At 40.2% G+C, this 25,443-nt stretch overlaps 1 protein-coding gene across 1 annotated transcript; it reads right to left on the minus strand.

Moving 5' to 3' along the window:
* Positions 1-24,599, minus strand: LOC146514636 (voltage-dependent P/Q-type calcium channel subunit alpha-1A-like). The gene is made up of 5 exons (XM_085164864.1): positions 24,384-24,599; positions 22,636-22,957; positions 17,587-17,865; positions 15,412-15,517; positions 1-10,760 (listed from the first exon to the last, which is right to left on the minus strand). Exons 1-5 carry the CDS (start codon positions 24,442-24,444, stop codon positions 10,617-10,619), a joined length of 912 nt encoding a protein of 303 aa, XP_085020990.1. The 5' UTR covers positions 24,445-24,599; the 3' UTR covers positions 1-10,616.
* Positions 24,600-25,443: the final 844 nt, after the last annotated feature.

Raw genomic sequence — 25,443 nt, forward strand, 5'->3', positions numbered from 1 at the left:
ATGAATGAATACGAACATGTTTCAGGTGACATGAGATATGAGAAGCCAAATCAGACAAACACTATTTAACCCTGGACTTAACCTGAGCCCACAACTGCAAGTAAAACACAGCAGATGTATGAAAAACAAGCACAAAGACACAAAACAGTCCATACAAAGCGCATGTGTAACTTCAACAAGTCCATGACTGAAAGACCTACAAGATCAGACAGCAGCACTTTGGCTGCTGTTCAAAGGTAACATTTATTCATGCTGTTGGTTGCGGGGCATAAGCTAAAGTGACCTGTCTTCTGTAGTCTCTGCTGCTATACTTTGAAGCCTCCCATTGTGTTAGCCCATTGCCTGAGAAGCACATGAAAGGATATCGCAACTTTGAAGTCGACACAAGCTCCGACTCTCGCCCCAACCACTTACTGCTGGGGGCGTGAGTGTGGGGGGGGTGGGGGCGGGGGCACCCGTGAATCAAACATTCAGATAAATAAATGAAAACAACTGGTCTGGCATTGTCTCTCTGGACATCACAGTGGGATTATTGTTCTCAGAGCCTTAGGCCGTGGTTGCCATAGTGTCCACACAGGCACTAAAAGGCCATGGGAGGCTTTAGTCAATAACAGTGACTGGTTATCAAAAAGGGCGTGCCCCCAGTTTGGACAAAGGACAGAGATCTAAACGCAAAGCATTCCAGGTCTGCTGGATTACCCAGGAGCCAAGGCCTTTAATTTCAGCTACCTGTTTATGTTATTCCATATTTACTATGTGTTTCTCCTTTGTGTGGATTTTTTTGGTTTATGTTTTAATTTGTGAACCTTACATCTGAGTATTTGTATGGCCTTGCTGCAAATTAACTCTGTCATCGCTTCATAAATTCTAAATGTAAAAGAAGCCACAACCACCAATCCAATGACTGCAGAATTCCTGTGCACAACACATAGTTTTGTAAGTCCTCTAACACAAATGTTTAGTTGTGTTAACTTCACAAATTAGTTTCTTCTACATAAATCTGCTCTATTTCTTACTTTATTACTTAGTTATCTATAGTGCCTATCTACCTAATACTTTACAAGTATGTATTTCATTAATAAAAAGGTGCACACATCTCTATCTATTCAAGCAGGGCAGTACATAAACATATATACAGTGGGTTGTTTCTTTAATTTATTGTCTTAGTTTGTCAAACTAGGGAAAGATTTCGAATGCCATCACACACAACGTCTTTTCTGCAAACTAACATCTGTAAATATGCAAAGTGGACTTTGTTTTACTGGCAAACATGCAAACCGCTATCGTGAGTTTGCTCAAAAGCTTTTCTGCTGTTTTCCCTCAAATATTTGCTTATTCAACTTTTACAGTGTAGCCATCTTCATGAATATGAAATAACAGATGTAACACTAACACACTGGATCCTACGCTTATCTCACAGTCTTCTCACAGCCTCACAACCATAATCTACTTCTCCTACAACTTTCCGTAGTTTTTACAGGAGCTGGCCCATTGGTGTAGCGAGGATAATGGAAGGTTGTGATAAATGCGTGCATGTTTGTTTTATTTTAAATTACAGCCTTTGATTTTATTTTAATTTATGTTTTCTAGTAAACAATTACTAATAGATTGAAAGTAGCAGGCTGTACTGTATCAGAAGGGTTGATTTTTAGTGTTGACTGCAAAATATTTCCTTTCCATCTATTTTCCTTCACTTATCCAAGTCCTTCCCAGCTGTCATAGGATAATAGGCACAGTACATGCTGGACAGGTCTCCAATCTATCACAGGCTTCACGCTCACACGCACACCTGTGTTCAGTTTTGTCAGGGACCTATGCAGGCACAGGGAGAACATGCACAATCCACACCAAATGTACTATTCAACAAAAGAAATGCAAAATTAGGCATTAATTTTATAGACCCAGTACTGTAATATATGTGCATACAGCATGTTAAATGTGAGGTAGGGCCTCCTCTGGGCGTGACACAAGCTGCCACCCGTCTCTGCATCAGCAGCACAAGTGTCCGAATCCGTTGTTGAGGAATTGCTCTCCGTTCCTGGATGAGTGCCCTGCAGTTGTGCAGCGTCACTGATTGTAGCTGCCTCTGATCAAGGCATTGTTCTGCCAGTACAGTCCCAGGGTGGAGCAGCTCATCTCCACCAAAAACAATCAGCTGTTGTGGACATGCAGCACTGACATGCATGCCAGCATCCAGTATGTCAACGGCCTGTGATTTATGTTTGTACAAAAGTATTCCTGTGAAAGATATGATGACATCATACATGACTCAACTATGTCATTTTAGTCCCTAGCAGCTTGGTCACCTGAGGGTTAAATTTCATTGATATAATATGAGATTAAGAATGAATGCGGTGAAGATTTTATCTGTGTTTTTATAGTTTTCACTTCATAATGGCAAACAGTCCAGAAAAGAAAGTGTTTTTCTAAGCAGAGCAGGCTTCCCAACCTTTGTCTTTATGTCACGGACGCTGCTGTGCTCAGCATGTGAGTGTCCGTGTCTGGCTCCTCATCAGGGCTCCGTGTTCCTGAGCAAGCCAGCTCAGTGTTATATTGATTAAGCCTGTGGCAACACAGGCAGATTTATTCTCTTATTAGGAGCTCCTAATGCCTGATCAGGACAGATTAAAGGTCTGCCACTGCCTTCAGCTACACTATCATTTAGACCCTCTCATTAGGATTGGATGGCTGTATCAACATAATTAGCCTGAGGACGAAGCACTGGAACTGTACAACTGGCAGACAACAAACACTGATTCCCAGCAAAGTGGAAAAGTGGGAAAATAAGCTATTGACTTATTGATGACATAAGATGATTAACAGAGCATGACTGAAAATATTTTAATTCCAGGGAAAACAGAATTACTTATTTCTCCATATCCTGCAGTACAGCCACAGCCACATCCTGTGAGAATACATCCTACATTAGACTTCAGCCCAAGAAGATCAATAGAAACTACAACCAGTCACTTTTGACTGATTGCCTGGCATTTTTAATATACATGTTTTATCAATCATTTATGCAGCTGCCACTAACATCCAACTGAAGGAGCATTACGTTTGTATTTGATTGATTTTTCTTTTTTTAAAACTCTTGCTACACAAACTGCTTTCATTTTATTATCGTTTCATCACCGAAATACTCTGCAAAAATACATTTCAGTGGATGTAAATGCAACACGTTTAAATCAGGGATATTAAAACCACCAGTTTAAGGCAATATATGCACTTACAAATTCACAATACATTTTTTTTTCTTAGTAGCTAGATTTGATTTGATTTGACATTAGTATTTTGATTTGTTTGAGGTTTGGATTTATTTTACATACTCTTACATGTTTTCATAAGTTTTTCAGTTTTCTGATAATTTACTGGACAAATATTCAAAAAGCATAGGTCTCACCATGTGGGAGAGACGTATTAAAGGTTTCCTTTTTCCTAGATTTTGATATTAGCTTCATCTTCCAGCCGCATGTCAGAATAATTTTCTAATGGCTTGGTTACACTATAGTAAAAGTAGGATGGTAACCTCTGTACAGCTGGAAATAATTTGCTGTCAGACACCAACTGCAAGTAATTGTGGTGACCAACTGGTCACCAAGAGGTTGAACATGTGACACCTTCAACCTCATGGCACCTGCTTTTAATCAGAAAACGACCGCACGTCGCCTGGTGGGAGGCAGTCTGCTTCCAAACAATCAGTCTATCTACCGTCACACTCAGGGCATTTTCACATGTATAGTTCATTTGCTCTTGTCTCAATCGCTTGATGACTTTGTAAACTTGTAGCTTTTTCTCATGGTTTGGTTTCCTTTCACACTGGAAAAAACTGAATACCATGCATCACTATATACCATGTGACAATGTTTAATCTGCTTACTGGTTAGATGTGCCTGCAGCGGGAACAACAAAAGCAAACACAGGAAGAAGATGTGTTCTGGCCTAGTGGATAACATGGAGAATTTACACCTTTCCTACTATAAACAAACTGTTCTGGAGTTCATTTGAAACTAGACCAAGGAGCATAACTATTAAGCCTGCGCCTAGAAGCGTAAGCCATCTGCAATTTATCTCTTTGCTAAAGGAGATTTGAATCAACTGATTGTATTCCCATATGTCCCGCAGAAACTACATTTATGGAGGACTTCCTGTTTCAAACATATGAGGTTCTGGCGCGATTGTGTATGTGAGAAGTTAATGTGAAATTCTGTGTACGTAGAACAGGTAACTGACTTTTTTATCATTGTCTTGGCAGACCAAAGTTGCTGCGAGTGGTCAAAGACCTGGTCCCTGTTTTTGAAGCAACCATATTAAAAGGCACAAAGATCACAAATTCATTGCACAAAATAGTGCTATTTTAGTCAGGTGGGAGGCACCTGACTGTGGATGACCTTGTAGTTATGTGGAAAAGTAAGAAGTTCAATAGTTTCTTTTGTTTTTTTGTTTGTTTGTTTGTTTTTAAATCAAAATAGAAGTTGGAGACTTGTTAAAGTTATGTGAAAGTAACAAAAAGAAAAAAAATTATGCACAGTATCAGTTCACATAGGTCTCAAACTAAAGTTAAGCTACAAACTGATAACCTGATGATCAGATCACATGATCTCAAGCAAGCCTACATCAGATGATGGCTCAGCTGACCTAATCAGTGTCAGGTGTCTTGTCACTGAGCCCCCCTCTGGTCTTGCGGCTTTTCATTTGAATCTGACTGAAATAAAGTTGATTGATTTTACTTGAAAAAAACCACACAAGTAGTTAATATTAACACTTATCTTAATAAAGTGATATAATATAAGCCCATACAAAAATGTAGAACAGGTATTTTTGTTTTTTTAGTTGATTAACAGGGAATTTTTATGAGTGTATTATTATGATCACTAATTCTTCCCTATATTGACAACACAGAGTGAAGCAGAGGCTTTTTAACACCCAGGTGAGCAGTAAAATCCCCTTAATCCTCTTAAATTAATCTAAGAGGGGTGAATGTCTGAGGACATGTGGTTAGCCTTCTATCATTTGCCATTAGGATCATTCATCCGATTCCTCCTCCTATGACCCAGTGATCCATCCAGAGGTGATCTGATTGATTTCAGATTGATGTGGGCTCAGTTCAAACACGTTCATCCCGCCCCACCCCCGCCTCAACCCAACCCCGGTCCCACAGGGGCGTGTCGAGCAGAAAACAAACAGCGTGTCACACACAAGCTCGCACACACACACACACAGAAACCCCCGATTACATCGAAGCACATTATCTACTGAGGTTGCTTGGCAACCAAACGGAGAAACACACATCACAACATAATGGCTAATTTGTATCCAGCTGTGTCAGCAACGGGTAGACAAACCTGAAGAGCCATTTCTCTAGCTTTAGTTTCTGGAGCAAAGAAAAGCCCTTCAAATAAAAAGCTGGTTTTGATACACTGTAAACAAAAAGCTATTGATTGAAATCAGTACATAAAAGTTTAAAATGCAAAAGAACATACTTCTTTATGGCTTATTAAGCATAAAGACCAAAACACAATGCAAAAAAAGTGTGATCACCACTGCCATTTTCAGATGCAGATAGTTAAGGATCCCATCAACTGTCTCTGAAGTTAAAGCTAGTGTCCCAGAACATTGTAATGTTTTACAGTCAACCATGGCTAACATGCAGTACTTTTCAACAGTCTTGAGCAATCACTCATTTCCCTATACTATTTAGAATTTAAAAAACAAACAAACAAACAAAAACATACATAAGGACACATAAGATCAGTCTGAGGACAGGTTATAACCACCTGACCTATCTTACACTGTAGGTTGGAAATTATGTTTCCCAGATGACCAGACAGTTCTTCGGCGTCAATCATAACAGGTTTGCAAATGTCAATAATTAATAAATAGCAATGAAAGTAACTTTAAACTACACCGCAGGATACCTTTAAAAACACATGTTGTGCTCGGAGTCTGAGAGACTCTGATTATTAAATATTGTGGCCAATGACATTGAGACCTGCTAAAAAACAGAAGAAGACGTCAGTCGACATGCCTCTGTATGCTCTGATCTTCTAACAGAAACTCTTTGCCTCAACAAGTACAGCAGGGAGAGAATAAATGTGATCATAGATTCTAACTATTTTCCTGATTCTATGCCAAGTGAAGGCAAAAGAAGGTCTGAAATGTGCTCTTTATGGCATGACACGACTGAAAAAGAATAACTGTTCTGAGATGCATGAACCAAATCTGTCATTTGAGCCTCCCTTACCTGCATTGATTCCAGCTGTTGTATTTTTATCGTCACTGTCAACACTTACAGCCCTGTTCTGGTTTCCATTTAAAATCCAGCTCAATTTATTCCCTTTATTGACATTTTGAAAAAGCCATTAGCTATCAGCGGAGTCCAATCAAAAGCTCATAGAGTACAAATGCCGGACATTATCTCTCTGGGCATGCATTTATTAAAGCAAAACAGGCATTTATCAGCGCGTTTCTAATATTGTATGACTACTGGTTGGGGACATTGTATTGATACTCTAACCTGACAAAAATCAAATATTTGTTCCCTCCTGGGAGTCACTAGTAACCCAGTCAACATGGATCAATATCATATTTGAAAAACTGCAATTTCTCCAATGGCCACATGAGGCTGGTTCCAAAAGTGAGTCATTCCCCACAGTTTCCATATTAAAATGTCCAACTTGTTTACAACATTCACAACTCATTTCCACCTTCATGACAAACGTGTGTATTCAGTTTTTCCATAAATCTGCCTTTTAAATTGCATTTTGTCTTAAATGTATGCATTTGAGAACATTTTCGTTGTCTTTACCTGGCAAAAAAAGGCTTGTTGTGTGATTTGTACTTAAAAGCCCATCAAAGAAATCTGTGCTCCTATTTTCATAGTTCACCTTCTTATATTTTATCTGTACATTACTGACATCTGAGTCTTTCCAGGTTTGCAATCCATGACCCTAAAACTCCACTGTAACTCCACTAACACAGTCAGTTCTGGCTTACAATGGCGACAATGCAAAAAAACTGATGGGCACTTTACAGAATAATGGGTGAAGTCACAGTGGCTACATCTATCTTTCATATGCATTCCAATATCAACATTGATGGGGTTTTCCAAGCACTGGGTAACATGTTTGTTAGGCTATGATTTCATGTTGAGTTGAGGACACAAGTGCAGATGCATAGAGGCAGGTACAGGTGAACTTAAAGTGAGCTGTTCATTACCAGACCAGTCGTTGAAACAAAAGTCTCAAGGGGAACACTGGAAACAAGGAGCAATCTACACTGGGGAATACAGGCTAATGAAGTATGGAAACAGGTCCAAATGTGGGAGTGGGAACACACCTGAAACTCAGCTTAAAACAAGACTGGGGAAAGTAAAACAGTACACTAAACACATGGGACAAGGACTACCAGGAAAACAGGAAACCAAACTGAAGGAGACTTGACACAACGGGGGCAGAACAGAATTAATGCACTAAGCAAAAAGATACATGTATATAAACTCAAGGAAACCCAAGAATAACAGATTTATATACATTTACCAAAAAAAAACAACCTCTAAATCACTGGGTAACAGAGACAGGACCATAACAATGTTATCTCAGAGGACTCCAGTGTTTGGATAAATATGTGTGTCCTTATGGTAGAAATACACTTCTTACTGCATTACCAAATCCCCTAATGAAAGATTGTGTCCTACTCGCTTTTAGGTGGAATAATTACAGCAAAATGTTAAACTTTTTAAAATGTGTTTCATAAAAACACTAAATGTTCTGGCACTGAGTGGCTCTAACCACAGGGCACACGATTGTTTACATTGTGCCAGTTTGTGGGTTTTTATTGTGCTCCATAAACAGGAAGTTGGTTAGGACATTAATTCAAGTCGATCTATTCTGCTCATTTCCAGCTCCAAAACACATTTTACTCATGAACTCTGTTTGAGCAGCTTTGCATTATTCACACTCAGTGATGGGAATAATGGCGTTACAAGTAACGGCGTTACTTTTTTTCAGTAACGAGTAATCAAACTAATTACTATTCCTATCGTTACAACGCCGTTACTGTTACTAACAAGAAAATGCGGTGCAGTCATGTTACTATTTTTCAACAAACAGACGGTTGAAGCTGTCTTCAGCTTACAGTATCTTATACCAGTTGCACGGAAGTAGCTGCAAGTAATCAGTGCGCTACAGCTTTGAGCAGCTGCTCGCACTCCCGCAAGCGGCAATCACTTTCTTGCAGACGATCACTTTCTAACACAACACCTGGAGCTAAGTGGGCAAAACAATCGCATGAGTGCTGCTGTTTGACTGAGGAAGAAATATAGTAGTCGTGGTAAGCCAATCACACGACCACTTCAAGATGACAAAGCAACAAGGTGATATAGTTTTTTTAAATTGTGTTGATAGGCCGCGTAAAACCAGAGTCAAGATAAACAATATATATGCGTGTTTTTTTGTCGCGTTTACTAAGGACAGCGCTAGCAAGCATTCTCTGCTTATGAGCAAAAAACAACAACAAAAAAAACAAAACCCTGCCCTTTCGTGTTGGTGGAGAAATGCACCATGTCAACCAGTCAAAAAATGATATGGCAACATGACATTTAGTTGTTTAAGAAGAGGGGGAAGTTTTAGGAGTGATGATGAGAGAGAGAGAGAGAGAGAGAGAGAGAGAGCAGAAAAAGAGAGAGAGCAAGTTTTGAGATGTGAGAGATTTATGAAGTTTAGCGTGTTTGGAGTGTGTAGTTAATGTGTTGTCTTGTGTAGTCAGTGTGTAGTGTTGCGAATAGTTTTGTGTTGTGTGTCAGAACAATAAGGCGACTGCTGTCTCCAGGTAAAAAAAAAAAAACAGGAGTGACACACCTGCTGCTGTCAGACCTGCAGGTATCAGGCTGTGATGTTCTCCTTTATAAGGGACAGAAATTATTTTTTTGGATTGGCACAAATAATTTGTGGCATCTTATTAAATGCAGAACAGCTGGTTGTTCTGTAAATAGTTTGAAATTGTTATTTTAAAAAAATGGTAAAAGGTAAATGGCTGCAAATAACTTTGTTGTTTGCAAAACTTGTACATAGGATTTTTAAATTGACAATTTATATTTGCATTTAAAGTTATGAAGTATGATTCAGTAAACATGTTTGTGGTTGTTACAGTAAAAAATATATATTTTTTACTCGGATTTTATGTTTTCTGTCTGATTTTAGATCAGTTGTGTTAATGTCAAAATGAAAACATAACTAAATTCAGACACATGAGGTTGTGCTGAAAAGAATGATAGAAAAACAAGGCAAAGTGAATAGTTTTTAAAGATGAAATGTAGAGGGAAATCAAAAGTAGTTAAAAATGGCCAATTATACCCTGGACCCCAGAGGGTTAAACATTTTTTTTAAAGTAACACAATAGTTACTTTTCCTAGTAATTAATTACTTTTAGAATATTGTAACTCAGTTACTAACTCAGTTACTTTTCTGAAGAAGTGACTAGTAACTATAATTAATTACTTTTTCAAAGTAACTTGCACAACACTGATCACACTAATCTGCCTTATTATAACAATGCCCCCGCCCCAAGAAACACTCACAAAAATCCCCCAAAAATACATAAATACTGTATACTTTACTTTATATATACTGTATAAGACAGACTCTTTGTCCCACAAAGACAACATTTCACCCTTAAAGACAAGCTTTGACATATTAAAGGTGGCTTCCATGTGTAAGCAGCTCAGAAGGACTTTATGATTCATGTCTTTTGAAGAAATAGAGGTAATGACTGTGACATGTAAACCTGAAGACTAAACTCTTGTATCTGACCACAGTAAAAACAACACCAACTTAGAAACGTATTAATATCCTTACACCCTTTTCCTGTATTACACTGTAAGGACTTCTTACATCATCAAAAGGGAGTACTGTACTGCCCTAAGCTTTGAAATCCTGGCAGTAACTACTCAGTACTATTGGCTTGACCGTGTTCCCTGTCACTGACTCTTCATGGCTCCCCTCTGATGATAAGAAACACAGGCTATTACATCCCTGCAAAGGCCTAGAGCCTCAATGGCTTCCCTGCCGAGAAGCCACCAAGAGCTGCTCAAAAGAGGAAGAAAAGCTTTCAACAATAAAGCATGTGTCACAGAGCTCACTGCGCCCCACTTAGCTAACAACTTCCAGTGCAGACATGCAATTAAATCTGAAACTTAGATAAAATGCGAAACATGCAGAATATTGAATATTGTACAGCTTAAGGCGGTATGTCAGCCCCACAGTCTGGCTTACACTATATATCTTAATGTCACCTAAAATCACACATCAAAAGAAGGCAACCTCAAATTGTTAGAAACAAAGATGGAAGCCGCTCTGCGAGGACATGGCGTCCGTATGGTGTTGCCCAGGAACAGTGTTGAACTCAAGGACAGAGGCTAAAACACTAAAGCACTCCTTTCACTCCTTTCACAGGCTCGGGTTACTCGTTGAATAACAGACATCCTTGTGGGCACATGATCTAACTGGAAGGAGGTGATTCCACTACACTCCCTCTCAGGGTGCTCACAGATATGCACAAAAGAAACCACTCTTACTGCAATGTTTCCATCTCCAGCTGACACCCAGCGGGCGAGGGACTCACCCCGTGAGGACGACCACGAAGTCCATTACATTCCAGCCATTGCGGAGGTAGGAGCCTTTGTGAAATGCGAAGCCCAGGGCGATGATCTTAATGGCGGCCTCAAAACAGAATATTCCAATAAAGTAGGGCTCTGTGTCGTCCTGCAGAAAGACAGAGAGAATCAGAGAGGGGATGAGACCAGCAGAAGAATATCTTTTTGTTGGAGGTAGGAGAGTGTTTACTGAAGCATTAAGTCGAAGAGCAGGGGGTGAATAGAAGAGAGGGAAAAAACTTCTTTCACTTTTTATGCCGGCATGAGCAGAAATGCAGGAATTGAAGCTCTCTTTTGGATGAAAAGACAGTAAATACTGGGAAAACAAATATCCACAAACGCAGGATGATCGTATGGGGGTATTGTAAATTAATGGCGCCCCAGGCGTGCACATTTAATGCATTCAAACAAAAAATGGAGCTTCAACTGAATGCAGACAACTACGTGTGCAAACAAAAAATTAAACAAGCTGTGTGTTCTGTTAAAATGTCACATTAAATATCATCAGTGCTGCGTGACTCCAAAAAAAGGGCAACCTCTGCTGAGGCCATGCAACAGGGCACTTTAAATGGAATAGAGGGCCTTTCTGTCTCACCAGTGAGGTAACAAAACCAAAACTAGAGGTCAGGTAGAGTATCTGGCTCTAAGAAATGGCCACTTAGGCTGACCAGAGAGGCATTTGAGGTACTTAGCCTGATAGGCCAGCAACAACAAAGGCACTTGGCCATTTCTTGTATGACATAAGAGAAAAATAGGGAAGGGAAATCTTGCTGCGATTATGTTGGTAGATGGGCAGAAAGAGGAAAAGGTGAGGTGGGGACTGACCAGAAGGTCACTTAAAGTACTTAAAGTGTAGCATTTGAGGTTCCTAATAAAGAATCAGATCCAACTGAAAGGAGTCTGAGCGCTTTATTTGCCCTTATTGTGTAAAATACAAGAAAGTAAAATTCTTTGTCTCTACTCTTATTGTGATGAACATTTACAAAAAGAAATATCCTGATATGTTAACTAAGACTTACAACCAGCTATTGAAGCAACAACCACATCAGAAAGGTGTTTACTGAGATCACGGATCATGAAATGAGCAGCTGAGCCACTTTTCCATAGATATCTACAGAACTGCCCCCTGCTAACCATGAGAAAAAATTCAGGTATAAGACCTCAGATTAAAGACTTTTAAGTTACATGAGTCTTTTATAGACAGTCGTTGAAGGTTAGTTGGGCACAAGCATAGCATTAGAAACTTCCAGGGAAGAACTTGACCCAACCAGAAAAGAGCTTGGACTGTTCAAATGTCCTGCTCATGTGTCATGGGAAAATATAAGCAACCAACCAGGTTTTTAAGGTGTCAGCCAGAAGTGCCAAAAACTGGAGCATTTGGACAGTCAAACTGGTGCTTAGAGCAACAACAGGAGCGCAAAAATGAAGCATCGCACTGGCAGGCAGGACCAATTACAATAATTGGAGATAGCAAGGCCAGAAAGTCAGTTGGACCAACAAATAGGGCCAGTGGTCAGAACACATTGGAGCAAATGGAAAGGCATTTAAGAGGCCACGTGGCGTGACCGCCCATTCTTATTTCCTGGGTGTCAAATGCTGCCATTCTGTCACAGCTGCTGGAATCTCACAGACACGAGGTCATGACATGCTGGGTTATAACCATAGTCCCACTGGTTTCACATCCAGCTGGTCAATTATACATGTTTGTAAATAGCAGCTTAATGTCACACGTAAATGCACTTCATTTTTCAGCATGCTTCATTAATGCTGTGTATTATTAACCTAAACTAGGGGTGTCAAACATAAGGCCAGCTTGCTAGAAGTGCTGAAAGATTTCTTTCTTTCATACGGCAGCATGTCAATGTCATGTGAAAAAAACGAGAGGTAATGTTGACATTGGACTTCCTTTTTCTCATAAGATATCTCAGGGATTAAATGCTACAACACCGTGAACTGTTAAACTCCTTTAGATGAACAGAAAGGGCCGTTTCACTGGTCCGGCCCTCTTAAGATGAAAGCAGGCAGTATAAGTCACAACACTATGGCTTTTTCCTAAACCTCACCACGCAGTTTAGCCTTCTACTTTCACAAAATAAGTGTAAGTACAAAGTAAAGGAAAAGGAAATGAATCAGCAAGTGAAAACAAAGCAAATCAAACTGGGAAGCACAAAGTTCCCAAACAGGACACACACTGAGCACTGAACTTTAGGAGACGGCTATTATCTCCTGGCATCTAACGCTGCTGTTGCAGAATGGCTGTAAGGGACGCCTGGGATGAGAACGTGCTCCGACACGGGCCAAATGTTTGCACTCACATGGCAACACGTATGACTGGGCAGTTTATTTGAGCACTGCACTACTCTCGAACCATGTCAAACAAGCAGCTCTGGGTCACAGCGGAATAATTTGCACTACGTGGTTGAGCTAACCCTGGGCTGTGCTGCAAGTAAAGGAGCTAGCTCTGGCCTGTGTGGCAGGACACTCTTTGCCTTTGCCTCCCCATTAATATCTCAGAGAGCCTGAAGCGACGCACAGGGCACGAGCAGAGGATATCTCACGCCTACACTTTGCCTTCTCTCCCCCCTCCATTTTTTGTATCTCTCTCTCTCTTGCTCCCAGCATGCTACAAGCTGACAGACAGTGCACCCAACCCCCAGCCTCACCCAGCCTCCAACATAAATAATCACATAAAAGCAGTGTGACAGGCCCGTGCACTATAAGAAGGGTGACCTTTTCTATACCCCCTGAGTGAGTACAGGGAGCACATGATATAGATATGTTGGATGAGAGTTACTGAGGTGGTGTTTTTTTTTTTTTATAAATGAAGAACAAATTAGTGATTTCTAGGCTATTAATTATAATAATTCCAGTGCCCTATAAAAGGACAATAATCATACATAAAGAAATTGAAATCTTTACATACATAGCGGGAGGAATTTTGGGAATCATAAAGAAAAGCCTTCTGAAAACAGCTAAAGAATCCTCTGCGGATCATGGCATTAAAGCCCTGCAATGGTGTACTCTCACTGAATAATTTCTATCATCACTTCCACTTACAGCATGCCTGCTGGTCTATTGACAGAGCTTCATAAACAACAACAAAAGAAAAACCTGATCCCTTGTTCTAATTAAAAGGCATCTTGTTGCATTACATCCTCGAGGTGGAGGAGGCAGCGAGAGGATGCTTGTTTTCCTTCTTTGTGTAACCACTCTAATCACTTCCTCGTGCGCGTCTTCGCTGCTGAATTAGCATCACGACCATCAACAGCAGCAAGGTGGATGAATATGTGAGGAATTCTTTGACTTTTTCCACATCAAGCTGTTGCTCTTCGTAGCGCTCTTTGCCTTGCTATTTTAAGGCTAAATTCCCCTCGGCCACAGCACCCTCAAACTCAAGAGGAACAAAGTGCTGGAGCATGCAGCTATGCATGCACAATTTCTGTCCCCGGCATATATCACACTTGACCTCGCTGTGCAGCAGTCTCTTTTGTTTCTCGTGTCTCTTTTGACTGGTCAGCAGTGCGACGTGACTGTCAGAGTTCAAATGCTGGTTTAAATTGCATATGTGAGAATGGCAGCAGGAGTTGTGATAGGATGAGGAAGAAGAAGAAGAAGAAAAAGGGTGGAAAAACAACCAATCACAGCTAAACACACCAAATAAACAAAAGTAATTAAACAAGTGCAGATCAATATTTGGTAAGATGCTAATTAACTAGTTGCTTACTCTTATTGATAGCTTATTGTGCAGGATCATTTATTAGACCATAATGAAGAGCTTTGTTTTAATCAATAACCACCTGATAACCATTTTTGATGTTCAGTAGGATATATTATTTCAGCATTTTTCTGCCTTTCCTTCTGGGATGCTCACTTTAGGGTTCATCACAGCAGGCCGTTTGCCTCCTCTGTCACACCAACACTCCGCATGTCCTCCTTCACTACATATGTGACCCTCGTCTGTGGTCTTTTTCTTTTCCTCTTGCCTGGCAGCTCCATCTTCAACACCCTTTGATTTCCACTCTCCCTCATGTGCACATCCAAACCATCTTAGCCTTGCCCCTCATCCTTCTCCAAACTGCTCAGCCCGAGCTGTCCCTCTGATGTATTTGTTTCTAATCCAATCCCTCTTGCTCTGTCTTTCAACAAGGACTAACTGTTGCATTTTGAAAACATTGGTTATCGCTGTTTTCTGATACAGCTCAGTTTCCATAAACCTGCACTGCTCCCCCTAAGGCTACAGGGAACTGCTGAGTTTCTCACTCGTGACTTAATTTCTCTTTTTTTCCACCATGATTGCAGAACTATCTCACTGTGGGTGTTACTTTCCTCAATTTAACATATTGCCACTTTTAGTGAATTTGTTCTTTCACTGAATCTGACTGGAAACTGTGCCTCTCAATAAGAAGAGGAGCTGCTAACTGCAGTAGTAGTGTGCCATGGTGAATTTCAAAAGTGTGAAGGAGGTTATTAAAGTGTCAAATACAAGTGAAGGAATCACTTTTGATGGTTACCACAAGAATGGACTTATATTTGTTAATAAGGATTGTAGTAGTGCCATGAAAGGCCCATACTGAGCATGCATAAATACGTAAAACCAATAAGCAGTAAACTGGAGATTAATAAGTGTCGAATAATTAGCAATTAGTAAATGTGTGCACTTAAAATAAAGTGTTGCCCAATATTTTTGTAAATCTGGCACCTCCGGGGAAGGGACAGAAAATCAACGTGTGAGGGATGCGACCTTAAAGAGATGGACTTACCAGGCGCTCTGACATTGGCGTCTTGTCACCGGCGGGTAGATGCTGCTCCAGGGCCAAGACGATGCAGTTGGCGATAATTGTGGCCAGGATCATGTACTCAAATGGAGTGTGCAGAGTTAAGGAGCAGTTATAAATGATGTCACATGTATTTCATTTCAGTATGTCTGAAAACCTTCTTAGCACTGATAAACTACTTTATACTGATGAATAAACATCACATTTTTGTAACTCATCTATTCTAATGGAATAAGGAAGCAGATTCATGGCGGTTGCACAGAAATGATCCTGCATGCTCCTGTGCTAAACTTGAATTTAGATGCATTCTGTCCAACTAAGCATAAATTTTCCATCACGCTCTGGTTGAAGGCCTTTTGTGGAAAGAAGGCATCCTATACATGTGCTCATGATCCTTCCAGATGGTTGACCTCTTCATTCTGTCATTCATTTTCACTCGGTCACTGCCCTGAGGGTCAGTGCCAATTGAGGGTCCATGAATCACAAGGGAATTGGAAGCTGATGATCATAACAGCAAAGATATGGATATTTCAGGAATGAGTGTGAACGCGGTGATTATTTTATTATCTTGTCCAGTGGAATATCAGAGGTTCCGGTTCATATCAGCCCATAGAGGGCACGGACAAACTGATAAATGGTGTTATTTGATTAGAGCTAATGTTGTCCTCATTGTCGCCCACAGAGCAGATCCAGCTGTCTGGTCATGTCCATCACACAAGCCCTGTGGCTTCGCAGACTAAACAATTTCAACACAGAAATATATATATATATATATATATATATATATATATATATATATATATATATATAAAACCTCTCTCTGAGCTTATAACCTACAGTGGAGTCTTTAAGAGACATTAAAATATGGAAAAAAAAATGTTTGGGTGTTTCTGGCACAACCAGGAGTAACAAGCCACCAAGTTAAAACCTGAATCTTTGTCAGATGATGGCTGATTTTTTTTTTTGTTCTTCAGGTGTACTTTTTCCCCTTCACACAAATAAAACCTGAATGTGATCAGAAAATAGAATTTAAGCCCTCAGCAGCAAAACTCGGGCCTGTTGTTTAGATGCAGATATCAGTTTAGCTTTTTTTTTTTTACATTTTAAAAGTTAATGTTGCATTATATATATGAAAAAATGTGAAAATGAGATTATTATTATTATTGCACCTGTAACTCTATAAAACGTTTTTAACGTTTAACATAATTAAAACACAGCTACAAACCTACTTTGGGGGGGGGGGGGGGGGGGGGGGGGGGGGGAGAAACTGAGTCTTAAAATCGGGGTAGATGAGATTATTTCTTCAGATTTTTTTTTTTTTTAAATGAATGAAAGACTCAGAAACACGCTGCTGATGATCAAGTCTTTCGCTAATTTTAAGAAAGCAAACTGCGATTATAAAAGTGACCACGACTCCTCGAAGAGGACTTTTTTTTTTCTTTTCTTTTGTTTTGTCTTTTCTTTGCAGTGTGAAATAAACGGCGTGGAGCGGGGAGCGTGGGCGAGTTCAGCACCATGGAGAGGGCTCCCGACTAAGACAACGAGGCGTGCTGCTATCCTGGACGAGCGCTCTCTGTTTTCTACTTAAAGAAAACTGCGCGCCCCCCCCAAACACAATACTGTGTAGGAGAGCACGGGGACACTAGAGCGGTTAAGCGCAAGCCACATCGCCGCTTTTACGCACGCATCTCTTCATTGACTCGTAGCTGTGCGGATCAATAGCGATGTTTGATCGTGATTAATCACCGCTGTCAGTGCCCAGCGAGCAGTTTACAGCTGACATACTGATAAAAGAACTTCTCGGTATATATGTGGGCGCCGGGAAGGTGGGGGTAATAAAAGAGGCAGCACAATAGGCGGATGTGAAGTCTTTTCACTGCCCGCTGCTGTTCAGAGAACAGCTTTGTGTCATGTTGAAGGGAGATAAGAAGCGGGGCGACAGGTGTAGCCAGCGTTACGCGGAGGGGGATAAAGAGGGGACAGTGTGTTAGCGGCTACTCCACGGGCGTAAATAGCTGCACATTCAACACTAGAGAAGATAATCCACATCTAAACTTAATAGCTTGGCAAACAGGCCTGTAGGCGGTTGTGTGGCTCTGCTTTTCAACCACTGTGCCTCTAGGCTACAGATGCACCTGCTCTGTGCGTCAGGAAGGATATGGCCACTCTGTTATTCGCTTTGCATACTTCCTGATGAGGTTGTCCTCGCGGAAGATGAAGAGGGAGCGGTTGACGGTGAAGCAGTTTTGTTTGACAGGGTTCGGGTTGTAGATGGCCATCGTCCGGGCTCTCTGGGCCATCGACTGCTTGTACATCCTCTGCCCACCCGGAGCGCCACCACCCCGGGCGCCTCCTCTCCCAGCGCCCGGTCCACCTCTCCCTCCGCCGCCTGCGCTTCCTCCATAGCGGGTGGGTAGATCTTCTGCGAAGCGAGCCATTCTGGAAACGCACAGATCCAAAAGGGGAAATCCAAAGTGGTGTCAGTGGAAATGGAGGGGAGAAGCATCACAACAAACACGCTTCATACAAACCACTGCTCAGCGTTAGTGTGAGGAGAAAGCGCGGCGTTTGGGAAATAACAGATAAAAGGTGGCCTCACTGAAAACCACGCTCTCTTGATCCTTTCCATTCATTCATCTTCGGCGAAATTTAAAACGTTAAAGTTTTCGAGCCGCAAAGCACTTCCGATGTAAATCACTCAGTTGAGGCTGTTGCATCCATTACAGCTCAAAGTGGAGAAAAATCAGGCTGAAATAAGATCAGAACATCCTGTCTCAGTCCCAAATCCTGTCAGCATCATCTCCAAACACCAGTTGAAATGTCAGGCGGTCAAAAAAAAAAATACCAGGAGAAAAAAGGAAATCCGTTTTTGCGGCTTTTTCCCAGCCGACAGCAACAATAAAACATGCAAATCCAGCAGGAGTATTAGTCCTCTGATTTCTGTTTGGTCGCTCCCTGCATGAGGGGCTGTAGGTTTTATACCAAGTCCTCGGTGGAATAAGGAAGCGCGCACGTGACCAGAACGAGCCTATCAGTGACTGGAGCGCACAGACGCGCTCACCGTCTGCTGGCAGGTTATAATGAAGTTCAGAAAAGCCCTGAGGCTAGAACATTTCCCTTTTGGCACCAATGAGAGAAGATTAATGCTCATGAAAGACGAGGTTAAGATCCACCTTTAACATCTCACACTGCAAAACAGGTTGCGCAAGTATCCACATTCAGACCGTGGTTAGAGTAACCATGTTAGAGCTAACAAAAAATAAATAAAAAAGAATTCACTAGAAGCTGAATATATGTTAAATTAAGATGAACGGAATCTACAGAGGTGCTGAAAATGATGTGAACACTTTAGAAGTTCAGATCCAAAAACAACATCAGATCTCCTAAAAGAAGACAAAGATAATCCAGTTAAACAAAAGACCAAAAAACAGTTTGTTCATTCTTTCATTCATTCAATCCACCAGTTATTTATTTATTGCAGAAACACCGGAGACTCAACGTTTCAGAAACTTTGCAACATTATTGTACCTAACTGACATCTTTTATTTTTAACCACATTTTTACCCCACACAGTGTGTATTTGTGCATATGATGGTTTCCTGTTTTTTTTTTTAATGTTTTCTTTATGCTTTTGTTCCTGTTTGTCTGTCAGCAACGTTGTGTAAAATCTGTAAATCCAATTTTCATGAAACCTTTTCTGTCTGCACTTGATGAACTAAATTAATTAAATTAGCACATTAAACCTGATCTAAAGTACTTTCATCTTATTTGCTTATATTGAATTATTTCTTTATTTATTACTATGACTTATATTTGATTTTCAAAGGTACTTATTGTAAATTTGTTTAGCTACCAAAAGAATAGCTTAGAATCCAAAGCATCAATGTACTGTGTCGAATGGCTCGGTCACTCGACAGCAGTAAAAATAAATAAACAGATTTTTTAAAATCTGTGGTTGCCTATCAGATTATTAATTAATCAGATTATTTTGATTGCACGTGTCGCCTGACGGGAGGAAACCTGTCTCCAAACAATTGCAATCACTCTCAGATTTTTAACATTTGTTTTGAAGATAGCAACTAACTGTGAGTGATCGTACACCTGGTCCCCATCTCCAGCGACCGTTTTCTCTCGGGTGACCCCAGCAGGAGAGGTATCGACTAAAATTAAACTAAGACTGGACTGTACTTTTATGCAATACCACTTTATACAGCAATATGTGACTCTATTTAACCACATAAGTCCATAAAAACATTCTTATTTAAAATTTTGAAGTCCCCCGAGAAAACGGGGATAGGGCCAAAAAGAAATATACAAAGTTAAAAGAACGGAAAGTGAAAAAGTCTCAACATACAAACTGGTAAAGTGCTGCCCCCTGCTGTTGAAGGTTTTAATTAAATTCCGCAGAGAAGGTAATTACAAAAAGTACCTTTTAAGATGGAGTAGAGAGCCTCACAGGACTGTTAATGTTTACGTTCAGAGATTGATGGAGCATAGTAGCTGTGCTTCAGCTATGTGGTGCTTAGGTTTTTGTGAATGTGCCTGTTGGATACAGATCTGAGTTTCCATTCAGGAGTTTTTAATTCACTCGCAAGATAAATCACTGGCCTTGGCAGAGGTATGCGCTCTCAAACGTCTTTCATTAAGTTACATAAATGTTTGATGGGCCTTTTTTGAACCTCACCGCATGCTCAGACTTTTGTTGTTTATTATTTACACACAGAATGTGTGTACAAAATGTGGGGGCACTGGATGTCAGTTAAAACTTAACTACAAGCTTTAAAGTGCTTTATTATTTTTAGGGGGTTGCCAGATTTGATCCCCTTCCTAATGCAGCTTTCCCATTTTTCCGGGACTACGACCGAGACGCTAGCTCATGCGCCTCTGACGCTGGGTCGTGTGTCCTGCCAGAGCTGAGCATGGGGATATTTCACATGCATGGCAGATGTGTTAACCACTACAGCAAAGAGCCACAACTAAAGTATAAACATCCTCACAGACACACGCGTGATGTTGTCTCCTCCCTCTCTCTTTTTGCTTTTCACATGGTAACGTTTCCTATTCTTCTAGCTGGGCTTGCATATGTGATGAGCTTTATAGATGTTCATGCTTCCACCATTGTTTTGTATTGTTTCGTTTCGTTTTCTGCATGCGTGATCATTTTAATGAGCTGCTGGTAGTTTGTTGTTATAGGAAGTGGTTGCTACCTTGATTCAGGCCGCTATAAATCAGGCAGGAGTCTGCAGAGATGAACATTAATTGCCGTTTTATGTGTGCCACTTACGGGAGACGATGGTTATGCTTTTCAAATTAGATTTGGAAACTGAATCTGCTTTGCCACTTAGATCTGTAAGTGTGTTTTCATCCATTCATCATTTTCTACGACAGTATTAATGAGTCTGAATATTGAAATAGTCTGAATCCAGTTTCCTGTTTTACTGCATGTCATTACTTCAGCTTCATGTGAGTCACTTCCTATTAATATTCATAGAAGAATTGTTGTACCGGTGTTTTTTTTTTAAAGCAAACAGATGATTGTTAACCGCTTGTTTCTCTATAGTTTCCTTTCTGTTTGTCCTTCAGGTAGCATGTGGTGTTTAAGCGCTGTTCAGTTGGTACTAATGAGCCCTGAAGTGTGCCAAGAAAATATCCCTCACAGCATTACACCACCAGCAGTCTGCTGATACAAGGCAGGATGGATGGATCCTTTTATGTTGTTCATGTCAGATTTTGGTTCTATCATCTGAACATTGCAGAACAAATTGAAGCTCATCACACCGGGCAACATTGTTGTAATCTTCTGCCATCCAATCATGGTGAGCCCATGTGGTCTTAGTTTCCACTTCTTAGGAGTGCACCTGGTCTGGTCTTCTGCTTCTTTAGTCTATCTGCTGCAGGGTTTCACATGTTATGCATTCGGAGACGCTCTTCTGCAAACATTGGTTGTAGCATTTCCACCTTCTCGGAGCAGTGTGACATCTACGTAGCAGCTCTGTATTTTAACCCAGAGAACTGTCGCTCACTGGAAATTTTCTTTTTTTAGACCATTCTCTGTACCCTATGGTTGTGTGGCAAAATCCCAGCAGATCAGATCAGCAGGTTCTAAAACACTCAGTCCAACAACCAACAACCATATCACGCTCACAGTCACTGAAATCCCCTTTGTTCCCCATTCTGATATTTCAGTTTCAACTTCAGGAAGTCTTCTTGAGCTTCTGCCACATGATTGGCTGATTAGACGTGCTAATAACGTAAAAAGTGGGTGTAAACTAAAATTATGTAGACACTGGAACACAAAACAAAGCCAAACAAACAAAATCTACATGACCTGCTCACTTTACACTCTGGTATGACTTTAATGTAATCTCATATTTGTTTAGTGTGTCATTTTATATTCATTTTCATGTTGCTTTATTTAATTTTTTATATACATATTATGCTTTAAGTAAGTTTCTTGTATTATATAATGCTTTAAATAGAATTTTTAATGGATTTCATGATTTTCATTTTCTTACTGCGCATCTTTTTCTTGTTTTTCTTCATTATGTAAATGAGCTCCAAAGTTAGTATTACCTTTGCTTCATCTAAGTATTTGTTTAGTTATGTAATTTCTTTATTTATTTATTTATTTTTTTTACCTTTATACATTATTTAAGGTTTTATAGACTACATTTAATGTTTTAGCTTCTGTAACACAGGAATTTCACAACTTTGGGGATAAATAAACTTATTTTATTTCATAAATTTAACCTTTGCCACTGTATTGCAACAGATTTTATAAAGGAAGGTGTTGCCTTTTCAGCCTGAGTACACTTCATTTTAAAGCTAAACTGCATGGTGCCATTTATTCATGAACATGAGACAACATTTCTCCATTAGCCATAAAACTTCAGACTTTTCTTACCTTTTTTGTATCTAAAGTATTCGGTTCATGTTAAAGTAGTTGCTGTGAAATGCTGATCATGGATGCAAACTCATTAGATATGACTGAGGATACATCTGGTGGTTTAGCTGATTTACTGCAATAAGAGTTACAGACACTTGTGCTGTAGTTAGAACATTGAATCAGCAGATGTTTGTCCAGTTGTGTTCTGGAAAAGCTGTTAAAATAAAAATAAAAAATGGAAAATATCCAGAGCACAGGATTTGGTGACAGGATTAGTCTACCAACAGTATGATTTCCCACCAGCCACACCCAAACTGTCTCACCTCTGATTAGTGGAGGTGCTCTTCAGGTTGTCATGCTTCTTTATGGCTTCCCGGACACCATCTCCCATTTCTCGTCTGCTCATCCCGTCCAGGTGCAGAACAGTCTCGTACTTCTGTTCTGGGTCCTTGTCAGCAGATATCCATGAGGACTCCCCCTGCTCTCCAGTGTCTGATGGCCCCGGCTCCTCCTCCTCCTCCTCCTCGTCCTCTCTGACCAGCTTCTCAGGACATTCTCTCCTGTCAGGTGACCGAGCCCAGGTGTCTAAGTACTCCGCCCCCATCGTGAGCATCCTCCAGGAGCCGAACGTGGCTGAGCGAACCGCTGGAGCATGAAACAAGTAAACAGGATGATATTTATTATTTCTGATGAGTAGAAAGAGTTTATAAGTTTAATATTCTAAAGCTTAAGACTCACTACATTGGCTGCCATTAAGAACCCTCAGATTGTAAAGAAATATATACATTATACAGGAATATATACAGGCATTCTTTCAATTTATTTCTTCAAAATATATTGTGCAGTGTTATTTTAGCTTTTGGGTGGAAAAAATGCACACTGATTATGTAGAAGTCTAATAGAACTCACAAAAAGATTCACTTGGCTTTAAAGCGTTATGTTCATTCAACTGTTTTAATGATCATAATACAATAAAATGCCATTAAATGCTTGTTTTAAACAATTAAAGAAAAACAAGTTGAAAACACTATAAATATATTATACACACTGCAAAATTTCGAGGCTGTATGTGTCATGGGCTGTCACATTTATATCACCAAATGTGTATATGTTAATGATTATTAGCTAAACTGCATGGTGCCATTCATTCGTGAACATGAGACAACATTTCACCATTAGCCATAAAACTTCAGACTTTTCTTACCTTTTTTGTATCTAAAGTATTCGGTTCATGTTAAAGTAGTTGCTGTGAAATGCTGATCATGGATGCAAACATTCGAGGCTGTATGTGTCATGGGCTGTCACATTTATATCACCAAATGTGTATATGTTAATGATTAGGCACCATTTTTTCTTCTTTACAACTTTGTTTCAGTTCTGAAAGGTGCCCAGCTTCTGTGACTGCACACCAAGCCTTAGACCATCACCACTCCTTCACTGTGCTTGACAGCAGCTCACTGAACTTTAACATTTAACATGCTAACTTTACATGTGTAATGATGAGATTTATGTAGCAGCTGAAGCTGCTTGAGCATCCTGGCTCAGTAACACCTACTCTGGCCTTTTTTAATGGTAAGAAAATAACTTTTTTTTTGTGCTGTTTCAAATTCTTCAAGCTCAAGTTTAAATCTGTAAAATGTGACATCTTAAACTGTGTATACAAAAGTAGACTAAGTTTGTCAAACTTTCCATAATCTCCCAAGATAATCTCAGCCAATTGTACAGCAAAGATTCCCAAGAACTTCCCGAGACCTGTTAAATTAAAGATCCTTTAAGGCCGAGACACAGCATCATGACATGCTTTTGAACAGCGAAATGACTACACATCTCAGAACTTAACACAATCTTCTATATAAATACTTTTTAAATGCATAGTATTCATGCAATTACAATAAACTAAAGTTAATTTGTTAAGCTTCTTGTCATTTCTGAGACTTTAAGCAGGAGCTTCTGACACTCGAGTTAATCTAGAGGCCTTTACGCACCATTTACTGCCATTATAAAGCAAAGAAATATATGGAAGGCAAACAAACAAATACATAGAATGTGAGCAATCCAGAGTTTTACTTACCATAAACCACGGTGGATCGTCTTTCTGCCCATCTGGAGTAGTGAGGAACGGCTTTCTTCATCGCTGCTCGGTAAAGCAACACAGTTCATGCAGGTCTGCTGACAGGAGGCTGCCCTGTATGGCACCATGTGAAGGGGCACCAAAGACCAAAAGAAAACTTTCTGCCACCTTGGAATGCGGAAAGGCTGCTTCCTGTCCTGCCAAGCTAAGAACCTCCTTATCAGACCGGCCATCTGCAATGCTCGGGGAGAAATTTCTCTGATTCAATTATCGACTCCGTTTTCGCTGTCCACCCTGGTAATCAGGAAGGGAGCAATCATCAGCCAGTTTATGAGACCTACAAGGCCTGCAGATGCACAGTCACTCGCTTCCTGTGTTGTTTTTGCTCTTTGTGTGTGTGTGTGTGTGTGTGTGTGTGTGGGGGGGGGGGGGGGCTCCCTGCTGGCGCTATGGGGACATTTTTTCAATCTTGGTCCACCGGGGGTCTTACAGCTTTGCTGCTTGAGTGACAGCATTTCAGCCTTTACTTTTCTGTTTTACATTTAACTGACAGCTTTACTGTGCAGAATAAAGTTTAACGTTCCAAGGGGATGATTTGGTTTCACCTACTGGATCTAAATTAAAATAGTCAGGGATATATAGTGTTGATTTAGGCTGGCCAAGAAACCCTACTAAAAATGAACTTTTGAATTATTTACAAATACTAACCACTGTTAGCTGAAAAGAGGACCATTTACTTACAAAAGACAAATCTATTAAAGCTACAATTTATGAGTGTATTCTTCCACGCTGGTTTCATTTATAGCAGAGTTTAAGAAAAAGGTGTGAAACTGATGGGTCTGCTCACTCCCTTTCACAAATATTATTTAAACTGTTTCAGCTGCATGTACACTGCAAGCTGCTTTGCAACATGGCAGCAATCCAATGGGCGTGACATGCATGTGGTCATGAAGGCCTGGTGAAGTTTAAACTGAGAATCAGAATGTAGAACAAAGGTGACTTTGAATGTGACATGGTTGTTGGTTTTGTCAGTATCTCTGAAGCTGCTGATCTGCTGCGA

Source organism: Neolamprologus multifasciatus, chromosome 7, assembly GCF_963576455.1.
Source record: "Neolamprologus multifasciatus chromosome 7, fNeoMul1.2, whole genome shotgun sequence".
Classification (NCBI taxonomy): Eukaryota; Metazoa; Chordata; class Actinopteri; order Cichliformes; family Cichlidae; genus Neolamprologus; species Neolamprologus multifasciatus.